Raw genomic sequence first — 14,844 nt, forward strand, 5'->3', positions numbered from 1 at the left:
CAGAAACCCATGGGGGAGGGGAAGGGAAAAAAAAAAAAAAAAAAAAAAAGAGGTTAGAGTGGGAGAGAGCCAAAGCATAAGAGACTGTTAAAAACTGAGAACAAACTGAGGGTTGATGGGGGGTGGGAGGGAGGGCAGGGTGGGTGATGGGTATTGAGGAGGGCACCTTTTGGGATGAGCACTGGGTGTTGCATGGAAACCAATTTGACAGTAAATTTCATATATTAAAAAATAAAAAAATTAAAAAAAATAAAAAAATAAAAAAAAAGACTCGGACACACACAAAAAAAAAAAAATAAAAAAAAATAAAGGAGCACAAAAAAAAAAAAAAAAGAGTTGCTGCTCTCAATTTTCATGGAAGAACAGAATAAATTGCATTATGTGTTCAAGATTTATTAATTGAAAGTGAATTCACATTTGACAATTGTGATTATGAGAGAAGCATGAGAAGTCCATGGGACTGCCTTCTCAGTCTTCTAAGATTCTCACAGTGGTAAATCTGTGGCCCCCTGTGTGGTCTTGCCACAAGTCTGATCTCGCCTCTCACCTCCACCCTAAGTGTAGGGATCTGCGTTGAGATACTCAGCAAAGGGGCAGGGAGCCAGAATGGCTGTGTCGTTTACTCCCATTTGGCTCCACCCCTTTGGGGCAATGCGAATTGAGGAAATACAACTTTAATTTTATTTTTTTTAACTTTTTATTTTTGAGAGACACAGAGAGAGACAGAGCATGAATGGGGGAGGAGCAGAGAGAGGGAGACACAGAATCCGAAACAGGCTCCAGGCTCTGAGCTGTCAGCACAGAGCCCGATGCGGGGCTCAAACCCACAAACTGAGATCATGACCTGAGCTGAAGTTGAACACTTAACCAACTGAGCCACCCGGGCGCCCCTGACAACTTTAATTTTAGCTTAAAGGGTGTATTAACTGGCCAAAAGGTCATTACCACTTTCTTGGCAGTAACTGGTTCGGAAATGGGCACGTGATTCAATTCTTGAGAATGAGCCACAAACAGGATCATTGGAGTTTCTAGAAGAATTCTATCCTGACAGCAATTGGAGACCTTTTTTTTTTCCTTTTTGTCTCACACAAAACGTGATTGTTGCTAGGAGCCATCTGACTACCTGTGCACGGGGAACCACAGAATGAGGCTGGTCAACAGCAAAGTGGAGAGAAAAAAAATCTGATCATCATCTTCGCTGAGTCCATCAACCATGAACCCATCTTACCTCTTGACTGACACTACATAAAATAATACATGTCCTTAGGACATAAGCCTTTTTGAGTTGGGTTTAGGCCAAACGCATCCTAACATGTATGTGGGAGGAATTATGTCCTAGTTCCATCAGATATGCTAATGAGCCTCTAAGCAAGACTGTAGAGCAAAGTATCTCAAGTTTCAAATGCACTAAATCCCACAGGAGTGTGAAAATGCAGAGCCCAGGGGCCTACCCCCAGGGACTGACTCTGCAGGTGGCCAGCTGGTGTTCATTTGTAACAAGCCATGTGACTGGCGCAGAGCACAGCAGGTACTGCCCTTAACCCAGTATCCACTTACCCCTTACTTTTCACTAAAACCACCCAGATCATTATTAAGGGTGGCAGAGTGAGATGCCAGCCAAAAATTGATCTTAAGGTGAGAGGTTTAGGTACATGACCGTGCTGGCCTGGGATGAGGTCCATTCCTGACTCAAAGGCAAAAACCTCGCAAAGAGAAAGCTCCTTGCCCTCCTGGAAAGCAAATAGGATGCCTGGAGGTACAGATGTCACTTTGCCACCCTGGGGATAAGGCACAGGCCGAGGATGAGGAGGCTGCAGCCTAGTCCATGATAACTTACTTCCTCAACCAGCTGCACCCATCCCTCTCTGCCTATTTCTAGATGTTTTGTTACTATAAGAAAAATGAAGCCTTTAATTAGACTAAGTCACAGGGATGGAAGGTATAGTACAGGGAATATCATCCATGGCGTTAGAGTAGCATTGTGTGGTGACAGAGGGTAGCTATGCTTGTGGTGAGCACGGCGTGACGTCTACACTTGTCCATGTTGTGCCCCTGAAACTAATGTAACCATAGTGCATCAACTATAATCAAAAAGAAAAAATGAAGCCTCTGTGGTTCAGTCACGGTGGCCGGGTTCCTACGTGTGCAGCCACATCCAGTATTTGCTGACACTCAGGTGATCCGCAGTCCACGTTGAAATACTGTCCTGTTATGGCAGGTGTCCAAAAGGTTCTAATAAATAGGCCTGACTTTTTGTCTTACGTTTTCTTCTTATTTGTACCTCTCTTAGGGTTTTCCCTAGAGTAGAGCATCAAATATCCTTTCGAAATCTTGTTGAAATGAAAAGGCATAATGGATTCTAAATAATAAACAATCAGACCATAACATTCAACTTTATTTGACTTTTAGAAAGAAACTGAAAAGTGATATCAAACAGTATTATGCAATGCAAGACTATTAACCTCTCCTAAACTTTGCTTTCAGCAACTAAGGTTAGAGAACATAGTTCCATTTTTCAACATATGCTAAATTGGGGAGGGAGGGAATAACTTTTCACTGGAAAATGTTAGGGGGTCATTAACAACAAATCAAATTATATAAGTCGTATGCTTCAGTCAGTAATATATTAAGTGTACAATGCTTCTGATTACTTGAACTCTCATAAATTGCTCTATTTGGTTTCATTTGGTAGGCCATGAATTATATTATCATCCTGAAGAATTTTGAACATCTCAAGTATAATGCAACTGCTTAAAGTTAGAGCTTTTCCAGCAGCTCAATTGCTTGTGAAATAAATACAGAAGTATTTATTAGCCATTTCAGCAACTTCTGAGTAACCTCCTTGCCAGGTGATCCTTCAGCACGTGAGCCAGGATATTAGCTTAGTCTTTTACCTGACTCCACATATCACCTTAGCACCATTAGTATTCCTTTTTAAAATAGGGTCCAGTTTCCAACTATAAAGGAAAGTCAAAAGCAAAATATTAGACTATGAGCATTTCAGGAAAAAACATGAACTATCAAAATGCAATCAAAAAACTTAACTGAAAATTCACATTTTATTATCTGGAACGTTCCCTCTAAAAGATCTTACATATTAAGGGCTTTGAGAGATCAGTTACGAGTAAATACATATGCATCTCTGTGCTATCAAGCATCATCTTGGAAAGAGATACTACATTAATTCACTAAGAGTAGTCAAACAAAGGTGCACTTCAGGAAAAGAGAAATGTCAGGAGAGTTGAATTCCGGGTAACTCTGTGACTGATTCCCAGGTAACTGGAAACTTTGTCCCTAAATCACAAGGAGAAACTTTTTAAAATAATGGGGCCTGGAAAAGAACAGTGAAAATGAGGAGTCAATGAAGCCAATTACTTGACCCCCCATTAGGTTTCCCATTTGTGAAACAGGGTCCTTTCCCATTTGTGAAAGAGGGTCCTTTCCCATTTAGGAAGGCTGCCTAAAAAGAACTAAGTTGCTCTCTTTAAAGGAACCATTAATCACACATTCGGTCAATGCAACTTTCCTTCCCCCAACAAACACTCTGCACACCACTCTGACGGTCATAAATGACAGTGCGGGCCCCGAATTTCTGTTAAAAGGGTCTTAGGAGGACTCCTTGGTTGGAGATGTGGTGGCCCAAGAGTCTTCTCTTGAAGCCGCGCTTACACAGCATACCATTTTCCCTTGGAAAACGTATTTACGTGGGGTGACTTCGCAGCTGGGAGACAGAGGGTGCTGGAGGCCGCTGAAGCCCATCCTTGGCCCCATTTGCTGCTCCCTGGCCCACCTCTGCATTCACCTAGTGCCCCGTTGCCCTGTCAGAACAACATTCTCCTCTACTGTGCAGGGGGCTTGGGCCCAAATGACCTCTGTTAGGGGTCCTGACAGAGACTCCTTGAGTAACTAGGCCTACAGACAGGTCCCCCACTCCCCAGACTTCCCTCCACTCTGTCCTGGCCTGATGTGACCAGCCCTCCCCGCTCCCATTCCAGACATGGACTTCTCAAAATTTTCCAAATTAGCCCTGATTGCTGAGGAGAGTAGGAAAAGATGTCAGGGCAAAACCTAAGTGACCCTCCATAATAAAATGGCCTTAAGTCTTCTATTTTATCTTAAAAATTCATGCAAATTTGTCATCCTACTCCATGTGTGTTTTAATATAAAACATTTTAAAGAATCTAATGGTTAAATGAGTTTCCTCTGTTTAAAAGAGCACCAAGTAAAACTGATGCTCTAGGAAGATGCCCTGGATCAGCCTGTGGCTGCACATCCCCCGGGCACAGCACCCACATCCTCAGGGAATACACACTCCACACGGAGAGGCACAGGCCTGTGGATGCTAACATCTAGTTTGTGCGCATGGCATGACCCTCCCCATCCTTAACCTGTAGATCCCTACTACTGAGCTACCGGGAAGGAGGTGCACAGGGGGGAAACTGAGCCAGAGGGTGGGGGCAGCCCAGGGCAAAATCACATCTTCCAGAAACATTCTATCATTTTCATCTTTAAATAATTCAGGTGAGGGGCGCCTGGGTGGCGCAGTCGGTTAAGCGTCCGACTTCAGCCAGGTCACGATCTCGCGGTCCGTGAGTTCGAGCCCCGCGTCAGGCTCTGGGCTGATGGCTCGGAGCCTGGAGCCTGTTTCCGATTCTGTGTCTCCCTCTCTCTCTGCCCCTCCCCCGTTCATGCTCTGTCTCTCTCTGTCCCAAAAATAAATAAAAAAACGTTGAAAAAAAAATTTTTTTTTTAAATAAATAAATAAATAAATAATTCAGGTGAGGGACGCCTGGGTGGCTCAGTCGGTGAAGTGCCCGACTTTGGCTCAGGTCATGATCTCACAGTTTGTGTGTTCGAACCCTGTGCTGACAGCTCGGAGCCTGGAGCCTGCTTCGGTTTCTGTGCCTCCTTCACTCTCTGTCCCTCCCCCGCTTGCGCGCTCTCTCTCTTTTTCTCTCTCTCTCTCAAAAATGAATAAACATTCAGGGGCGCCTGGGTGGCTCAGTTGGCTGAGTGTCCGACTTTGGCTCAGGTCGTGATCTTGCGGTTCATGGGTTTGAGCCCCGCATCGGGCTCTGGGCTGACAGCTCAGAGCCTGGATCCTGCTTCGGATTCTGTGTCTCCCTCTCTCTCTGCCCCTCCCCTGCTCACGTTCTGTCTCTCCCTCTCTCTCAAAAATAAATAAATATAAAAATTAAAAAAAATTTTTTTAATGAGTAAACATTCAAAAAATATTTTTAATAATCCAGATGAGTTTTATCCCAATTTTTCTAAATTAATGAGCTGCCACTATGAATCTCTTTTCTTACCACCTACATTTTGCTACTTGGCTTCACAATTGATTCCAGCTATGTGGCTTAATATTCACAGTAAGACAAAATCTAATCCATGTGTCAAGTTTCTTACCTCCTTTTTTCTCTTCCAATTATATTCTCTGTGGGTTGTTCGAAGACCAGTGTTGACTGAACCAATCCAAATACATGCATCAGACAGAAAAACTAAATTAGGAATTTAAGAGTAAAGGTAGCAGAAGAATATTCTGAAATGTCAATTTGCTTTCTAGGTCTCCCTTCCCCCCCTTTCATATGAGCTCTTTACTTTCTTCCCTTTCTTCCCTCAAGGGCGTTTGCTCTTAGGGTCCCCAGAACCTAATGGAAGGGCCGACAAACTCAAATGAGAACAGGGAGGTCACATAAAAGAGGAAGCAGGCCATACCTAAGACAAGAGGGTGAGGTGTGGACTGTGGCAAACTGCACATTATCTGCTTCCCCCACAACCAGCTCTGAATGTAGCTACATACAGGAACGAGGCCCAAGCGTTAGCAGACTTTCTGAGTTTTTCAGGAAAAGCTCAAAATCTGGATTTTTTTTTTATGTGAAATTTGTCGATGTTCATCTTTTGCAACTTATTCTAAATTTTAAAAATTTTTTTTAACATTTATTCATTTTTGAGAGTGAGAGAGACAAAGTGTGAGGGGGGCAGGGGCAGAGAGAGTGGGAGACACAGAACCAGAAGCAGGCTCCAGGCTCCAAGCTGTCAGCACAGAGCCTGGCGAGGGGCTCAAACTCATGTACCACGAGATCATGACCCGAGCTGAAGTCAGATGCCCAACCGACGTAGCTACCCAGGCACCCCTGCAACTTATTTTAAATTTTTAAAAGAAAACATATATGTGGGCCCAATCCAGTGCACTGACCTACCATTTATGATTCTCGTTCCAAATTCATCGGGAAATAAAGCATGATATATTACCCTTGGTCTAAAAGTGATTGCAGAGAGCCCGAAGAAAGAGAGAGGCCTACAGGCCCAGGAACAGAGGAGGACCTGTACCCTGCTTCTGGCACTGCTAAAATCTCTGACTCAAAAGCCCTCGGGGTGCCCCAAGGGGGCTGACGCTAGGCTCTGAGCTCCAAACCCTAGACCCCAGTGCCCCAAGAGTGCTGTGAAAGGCAAACTGAAGACACTGTGAGGGCTAGGGGTAACGACTATCTCAGTGTTAAGCCAGCTTGGACAGGAGAGCTGGGAACACAGAGAACTCCCCCAAATCAAGTGCTGCATGTGACCCAGAACAGGGCCTAGAAAGTAAGCTACAAGAATGCCTGAGGTTGAATTTGCTGCTAGGGCAGAAGTGGAATCACTTATTGAATGTCTGTCTCTCCTCCTCACAAGGGCAGACACCTGGTTTGGCTTGCTCACCGCCTAGCGCTTGGCACAGTGCCCAGCACACGATGGGGCTGCGTCTTACAAGAATCGTGCAAATGAGAAATGAGGTATAAAATATTAATAAAATGCACTTTCTGCACGCAGTTTGAAATCATGTAAGCCCCTCCCCCCGAAGTAACAATTCGTGAAGAACTGCATAACCTCTAAGCTAGCAGATCATGCGGGTCAGAAACACCAGGATGGTGCCAATTAGAGAGGCATATTAAGGCTGCCTGGTTCCGAGCTCGGGCAGTTGGGGAATGAAAACACTGGGCTTGGCAAGGCAGGGATGCCGAGCACTACGTGAAAGATTTCAGCGCATTTTCTCTAGAGCAAGGCCTTGCTACCTCATCTGCTCAGTAATATTGCTTAGCACCGTGATACATGCAGCGGGGCACTAATACACGTTTAGCGATTGTAATTAGGTTGTAACTATGGAAGCGCACCTCAAGCAAGACAGCTGAGTTGTGGCTGCGACTGGTTTGGAGTAGTCAAAGAGCCTGGTTCAGGTTCCATATTCCCCTTGATTGTTGGGAACACACCAGCTCTCCACCCCTGGACGCACTGTGAGAAAGTCTATGCCCGCCCCATTTCTGCTTTACCCCCAGCAGCACGGTGGGTCTCCAGGCCGCCAGGACGGGAACAGAGTACCACACAGAAGCTGCTCTACACCAGCTGTGAAGGAAGGGACGGGAGAGAGAAAGGCTACCTCAGCGTCTGGAGGACTCAGGTGGCCTCCCAGAAGTAACATGGAGGCCAGGGTGGGCCCAAGGATGGAGACTGGTGATAAACCCACACAATACCCTCAGATCATTTTCTTAGAATTAGATGAATGTTTCATGGTTTTCCTATCACGGAAAGGGCTACTCCTTACCCATGACTTTGGAGTCATTGGTATTTTGGGCAGGCTTGGATGCTTGGATAACCAGCAGCTTGCTTAAATCTGAAGTTCCCTGAATCTAAAGAAGAAAAGAAGTTAGTCAAAAGAGCAGACTTTGATCTCTAAGCTGGCTGCTTCCTAACCTTTTCAAAGAATATAAGAAATAAGCCAAAACTCAGAACTGGGCTTCAACCCTAAGCTCTCTTTTTTATTTCAAATCCCCTCTAACATGGTTTCATGAAGTCTTGGCCCAGAAAATTACCTTTTGCACATTTACAATTATCAGGAAGGAACTTTCCACACCTTACTTGTAACCAGACTGGAAATTCTGTTTGGGAAAACAGGGTAACCCCCAACATACACTCAATTTACTTTTATCCCTACATGGATGTCCAAGGGCTCAGGGCCCTGCCGTCCCAGACAGCAGGACTGTCTTCTTTTCTCAGAACTTTTGCCCTGTGTGTCCTCCAAAATTTGCCCTCCCAGAAGGCAAGTAGGGTGCAAGTAACAATTATAACTATCATTTCTAGATACCAGGTCCCCTCTCCCTGGATCCTCACAAGAACCTTAGGAGATGGCCTAAGGTTATCCTAACTTCACGAATAGAAAACTGAGGGTCAGAAGGCAGGTCACCTATGGCTCCCACACTGGTGGGCACAAGGGCCAGGCTTTACACCCAAGTATGCCTGATCCCAAACAGCTCCTGCTGTTCCCTGCCTCAAAGCTAAAGCGATTTTCATTTTCTATTAGAAAAGCATTTAAATTACCATCATCCTCGGAATTGCTGAGAGGTACAAAATAATAATGTTGTGAAAGGGACGAATGCACTTTTTAGGAGGTTTACCAACTTTTCCAAGACATAAATTTTTCATTTAGTTAACAACCTCTCATTTAATAAATGAACCGGCAGAAAGGGTCTCTCCTCAAGAGGAGAAACGTCCTACCCAATTAAGGACAGGTCAGCTCTTCTCACTCCCTCTTCCTCCTCCCCACTCCTGTGCTCCACCTTCCTGCCACCCCATCCTATCACACCCTTGGTGTTCACACTCTTCTCCCTCACAGATCCATGGAATGGTGATATCCAGGGCCCACTGTCAAGGTATGCTCACAGCCCCTCATGTGGCAACAAAGTGATGTGGCCCCTACTCAACTTTCTTCTTACTAACCAGTGCAGACCCCTTCAGAGCCACACTAGCATATGGTGTCATTTCCTCGGTGTGAACTAAGGAAAAATGTCTCCCATCCTTTGGGAAGTACAACCCTACTCCAGGGCAAATGGCTTGGCAAGCAGAGAGTAGACAGATTCCAGCTCTCGGTTCCCCCTTGGGCACACTCTTGTGTAGGGCCCAACCCTCACAACTGTACATGGGAAGCCCTCAGCATGCTCTGTTTTGTTAAGGGCAGTAAGAACTACAGGTTAAATTTCTTTTTAGGGTGGTCAGTTGAGTTTTAAAGTCACTTATGGGGCACCATGGAAAGCAAATGACTCTTTAGAAATAACGTTCCTTACCTGCTCACAGGTTTTAGGCAAAATGCAAGGTGCAAGATATTGTACCTCTGTCTTAGTATCAATCACACTGCCATACACAATAATAACGAATTTCATAGTCACATTATCGATGACCATTTCGTTATAGCTTGATAAAGTCTCCACATATGCCAGATTGAACGCCGCACACTTCTGAAACTCTAAGTTCTACAATAAAATGACATTTTTTCTATGAATCATACCAGATGACACATGGAATCAAGAAGAAAGCAAACTCACTGATTTACAGGCTTGTCAAAAGGCATATGGACCCTAAGACCAACAGAAATAATTTATTTAGAGTTCAGAATGGCCTCTGACAAGATTATAACTCAAGAGTTTTTACATCATTACTGCTAGTGGCCCTGGATATGGATGCCAGCCTGATTTACAGGCTGGCATGACCTCTCAATCAGCCTCAGCAGGGTGGTCAGCTATGCTTTGTGGATTCAGTTTTACCAAGCAGTAAGCAAACACCCCACTTAACAAGTGAACAAACAATAGCAAAAAGCTAAAACAAAACAAGGCAATATACTGATTCTGAGTCATACTTTAAAGCTCAGAATTGTAGTCCTCAGAGCTGGAAGGGAGCTATTATGTATGGGTTGACTTGTGTCCCCCAAAAATTCATATGTTAAAGTTCTGACCCCCAGTACATTAGAAAGTGACTTTGTTGGGGCACCTGGGTGGCTCAGTCACTTGAGCGTCCGACTTCAGCTCAGGTCATGATCTCACGGTTCGTGAGTTCAAGCCCTGCATCAGGCTGTGTGCTGACAGCTCAGAGCCTGGAGCCTGTTTTGGATTCTGTGTCTCCCTCCCTCTCTCTCTCTCTCTCTCTCTCTCTCTCTCTCTCTGTGCCCCTCCCTGGCTTTCACTGTCTCTCTCTCAAAAATAAATAAACATTAAAAAAATTTTTTAAATAAATAAAGAATGTGACTTCATTTGGAAATAGGGTCATTGCAGATATAATTGTTTAAGTTCACATGAGGTCATACTGGAGTAGGATGAACAACTAATTCAATATGGCTGATGTCCTTAGGGAGATTTGGGAGCTCCTGGCTGGCTCAGTCAATAGAGCATTCAGCTTTTGATGTCAGGGTCTTGAGTTCAAATCCCACTCTGGGTATAAAGCTTACTTTAAAAAAAAAAAAAAGGCTAGGGGGAGATTTGGACACAGGTACACATACAGGGGGACTCCATGTGGGATGAAGACCGCCATCCCCAAGTCAAGGAGGAGGCCTAGACTAGATTCTCCCTCCCTCATACCTCTTAGTAGGAATCAACCCTGCCAACGCCTCGATTTCAGATTTCTCCTCAAGTACTATAAGACAATACATTTCTGTTGTTTAAGCCCCCCAGGTTGTGGTACTTTGTGACAGCAGCCACAGCAAACTAGTACACCTGCTTAGAGGTCAGTCCCATGGTAGGAATCCCCTGGACAGTGCCCTCACTCCGTGCACAGCTATGTGGCCCTGCCCTCAGACCTTGGTCCCTAATGGGCAGACGGAACACTTAACTGCTGAGAGCAGCAGCTCACCTGGGGCATGAAAAGCATAACAAAATTAGCAAATATCCAAAATTTTACAAGGAGAAAATCTTTAAAAAATAAGTTTTTGGTTTTTTTTAATGTTTGGGTTTTTTTTTTTAAGTTTATTTATTTTGAGAGGCAGAGAGTGTGAGCAGGGAAGGGGCAGAGAGAGAGAGGGAGAGAGAGAATCCCAAGCAGGTTTCACACTGTCAGCGCAGAGCCCAATGAGGAAGTTTGAAGCCACGAACCGTGAGATCATGATCTGAGCCAAGATCAAGGGTTGGATGCTTAACCGCCTGAGTCACCCAAGCTCCTTATTTTGGCTGTTAAATGCATGTAAATTTTGAGTTCTATGATTTAGAGGAGGGTTTGCAGCATAAGCTTATCAGTGTTTCTAAACCTCTTTATATAGGTTCTAAAAGTCTTAATTGGTTAGTTCTTTGATGGGAAAAGACTAGAAGGAGATAAGCCAAAGTGTTAGAGATTCTCTGGGGGAGTAAAATCAGGCTAGAAAGTTATTACTATTTTCTTATGTTTTGTATCTGTATTTTCTAATTTAGATAATAAATATGCATAGCTTTCAAATTGTTTTCTTAAAAAATGAAAGGAGGGGCACCTGGGTAGCTCAGTCGGTTAAGGGTCCGACTTCAGCTCAGGTCATGATCTCACGGTCCATGATTTCAAGCTCCGCATTGGGCTCTGTGCTGACACCTCGGAGTCTGGATCCTGCTTCAGATTCTGTCTCCTTCTCTCTCTGCCCCTCCCCCGCTCATGCTCTGTTTCTCTCTCTCAAAAATAAATAAACATTAAAAACAAATGAAAGGACATTCACCTTATTATTGAGTCAAATCTGACTCTGTACGCTTTCAACCTATTGGTCTTAATTCTCTCCTCTGGAGTTTCATACTAGACCCTAAACGTGTCTACCTTCTCATGAAGAGGCAAAGCAAAAGGAAAGGAGAAGAATCTAAATCTTTTTGCCCTTCCACTAAAATTTTTCTGAAAATTATTGCCACATAGTAAAGAAACATGACTTCCTTAGCATGACATGTTAATTTTTAAAGAATTTTTTAGAGTGGTTTTAGGTTCACAGCAAAACTGAGAGACAGGTATAAAGATTTCCCATATACTCCAGCCTCCACATGTGTATAATTTCCCCCACTATCAATATCCGGCACCAGAGTGGTACATTTATTACCACTGATGAACCTACACTGACACATCATAATCAGCCAAAGTCCATAGTTTTACTTTAGGGTTCACTCTTGGTGTTGTAAATTTTATGCATAAATGTGTAATGACATGTATCCATTGTGATAGTATCATGCAGAGTGGTTTCACTGTCCTAACATCCTCTATTTATTCCTCCTGCCCCAACTCCTAGCAACCACTGATCTCTTTATTGTGTCCGTAGTTTTGCCTTTTCCAGAATGTCCTACAATTGGAATCATACAGTGTGTAACCTTTTCTGGTGGCCTCTTTCACTTGGTAATATGCATCTAGGTTTTTTTTCCATGGCTTTTCACAGCTTGACAGTTCATTTCCTTTTAAAAATCTTTTAATGTTTATTGTGTATCTTGAGAGAGACAGACAGACAGACAGACAGAGAGACAGACAGACAGAGAGAGACAGAGTACAAGCAGGGGAGGCACATAGATAGAGGGAGTCACAGAATCCGAAGCAGGCTCCAGGCTCTGAGCTGTCAGCACACAGCCTGGCACGGGGCTTGAACCCACGAACCGTGAGATTATGACCTGAGCTGAAGTTGGACACTCAACCAACTGAGCCACCCAGGCGCCCCAAGTTCATTCCTTTTTAGCACTGAATAATATTCCATTGTCTGGATGTGCCACAGAGGAATGAATTTATCCATTCATCTACTAAAGGACATTTTTGTTGGTTGTTTCCAAGTTTTGGCAATTACGAATAAAATTGCTATAAATATATGTGTTCAGATTTCTGTGTGAACATAAGTTTTCAACTTCTTTGGGTAAATATCAAGGATACTGATTACTGGATCATATGGTAAGAGTATGTTCAGTTTTATAAGAAACCTCCAGACTGTCTTCCAAAGTAGCTGTACCATTTTGCATTCCTACCAGCAATGAATGAGAGTTCCTGTTGCCCTATATCCCCACCAGCGTTTGGGGCTCTCAGTGTTCCAAATGTTGGCCATTCTAATAGGTGCATAATGGAATCACAATGTTGCATTTTTCTGAGGATATATGATGTAGATAGAACGTGTTTATTTACCATCTGTATATCTTCTTTGGTGAGGGGTCTGTTAAGATCTTTGGCCCATTTTTTAATTGAGTTGTTTGTTTTCCTATTGTTGAGTTTTAAAAGTTATTTGTATATTTTAGGTAACAGTCCTGTATCAGATGTGTCTTTTGCAAATATATATTTTCTCCCACTCTGTGACTTGTCTTCTCATTCTTTTCAGATGTGCAAATCTTTTAACCCAACATTCATATCCAGTCTCATTTTACTGAGATGCAACAGACATTGTTGAACTCTGGTCTGTCACTTTCCCAGTTCCTAACTTATAATAGGGGCTCAAATAATTATTAAATAGGATATAAATATGGATTGTAAATTATGCCAATGCTATTACTTGTTGGAGAAAAAGTTCATAAAAGAGGCTCAGTCACCCCAATAAAGAATCTAAAAAGACAGTAGATTCATATTAACATAGGTAGAGGAGACTATAAGAAACACCACCCCAGGGATGCCTTGGTAGCTCAGTCAGTTAAGCATCCAGCTTCAGCTTCGGTCATGATCTCACAGTTCGTGGGTTCGAGCCCCACGTTGAGCTCTGTGCTGACAGCTCAGAGCCTGGAACCTGCTTCGGATTCTGTTGAGAAGAAAAGCTAATAAAAACAAGATAAAAGGGGCCAGCCAGATGTCGGAAGCTGGATACTCCCCTGCATACTTTTGGCTTCTGCAATCTTGTTTGCCTCCTGTGTCCATGAACTGCCCAGATAGCACCACTGATAAGTGCCCCCTCCCCTTTGTCTTTTGTCTCTCAACCTGCTACCATCCCAGCCATAATAACAGGCTGATGCCAAGGTTCGGGGCTCAGCCTTTGGAGGTGACTCTGCTGGGCCAGGACCAGTGCGCAGTAAACAGTCTTTTCCTGATTCCCCAAGTGTGCGTGGCTTGTCTCTTCTTGGGCACCAAGTATTTGCTGTCACACTGTGTCTCCCTCTCTCTCTGCCCCTGTTTGTGCTCTATCTCTCAAAATAAATAAACACTAAAAACAAATTTTTTTTTAAAGAAAGAAACACTATGCCAATCAGTCCTCACACAGATCATTCAAAAAGCTGCGTAGAACAAGCACCCAGTCCAAAGAGGAAACTCAATTAGCATCTACCTGGGTCTGAGTAGATTGGCTCATAATGCTGGGGATTTCGAGCTTGAAAGCAGAAGTCATTATGTTTCTGTATATTAGTGAAAAGGAACCATTATTTCCTCCAGAAAACTGCTATTCCTCTTGTATTCCCTATTGACAGAGTTTAGAGCAGTGTTCTCATCCCTGGATGCACATTCGAAACACCCGGGGGCTTTTTTAAAAATGCCAAAGTCTGAAAGCACACACAAAATATGAGTTCCTAGTTCTTGGGAATCTGCCTATTTCATATTTGCTGAATCTGTTTTTTTAAGGCATGACTGCAGGTAGCCTGGAAAATCAGCTGTGACAAGAGAACTGAAGATCTGCAGGAAGTCAGAACAAGTGTGGTTAAAATTCTAGAATCTCATTTTAGAATATCAGATACAACCTTCCTTTCTGTCTCTGTCTCAAAAATATGATATGCATTTCGTAAAAAGTAAATAAAAGTCCATTCATATTTTAATCCCATAACTTACCTCATCAATGAGACTTGATTCAAAATACTGATAGGCAATACTGAGTGCAAGCTTTAGCCATATTTTATATTCCAAGGATGGCCAGAAGACATCAAAGCCTTCATACAAATCCTCCAGGGAGATAAAGCAGGCCTGAAACCACAAGATATCGAGCAGCAAGCTTGATTCACAACTAAATTATAAGGCCATCAGAAGACAAGGTGCCTATAGATTTAATCTTCACCTGACCCCTTAGAAAAACCATCAACTCTAGTAAAATTATGATACTCTGCCATTTAAAAGCATTGTACTGTGGAGAAATTGTTTGCTATATATAAGATGATAAAATTTACAGTTCAA

At 43.3% G+C, this 14,844-nt stretch overlaps 1 protein-coding gene across 5 annotated transcripts in view; it reads right to left on the bottom strand.

Moving 5' to 3' along the window:
• Nucleotides 1-2,377: 2,377 nt before the first annotated feature.
• Nucleotides 2,378-14,844, bottom strand: part of SLC9C2 (solute carrier family 9 member C2 (putative)) — an 86,721-nt gene continuing 74,254 nt past the window's right edge. For 2 of the 5 annotated variants that reach the window (XM_058700260.1, XM_058700264.1), the window contains 4 exons: nucleotides 14,506-14,637; nucleotides 9,093-9,278; nucleotides 7,577-7,661; nucleotides 5,221-5,498 (listed from right to left, as the gene is read on the bottom strand). In XM_058700260.1, the coding sequence (XP_058556243.1) occupies nucleotides 5,365-5,498; nucleotides 7,577-7,661; nucleotides 9,093-9,278; nucleotides 14,506-14,637 (537 nt within the window). In that variant the 3' untranslated portion in view covers nucleotides 5,221-5,364. Of the gene's footprint in view, nucleotides 2,958-5,220; nucleotides 5,499-7,576; nucleotides 7,662-9,092; nucleotides 9,279-14,505; nucleotides 14,638-14,844 lie in introns of those variants that run through there. The other 3 variants (XM_058700263.1, XM_058700261.1, XM_058700262.1) reach the window with 3 other exon arrangements.

The sequence above is a fragment of the Neofelis nebulosa genome, chromosome 15 (assembly GCF_028018385.1).
Source record: "Neofelis nebulosa isolate mNeoNeb1 chromosome 15, mNeoNeb1.pri, whole genome shotgun sequence".
Taxonomy (NCBI): Eukaryota; Metazoa; Chordata; class Mammalia; order Carnivora; family Felidae; genus Neofelis; species Neofelis nebulosa.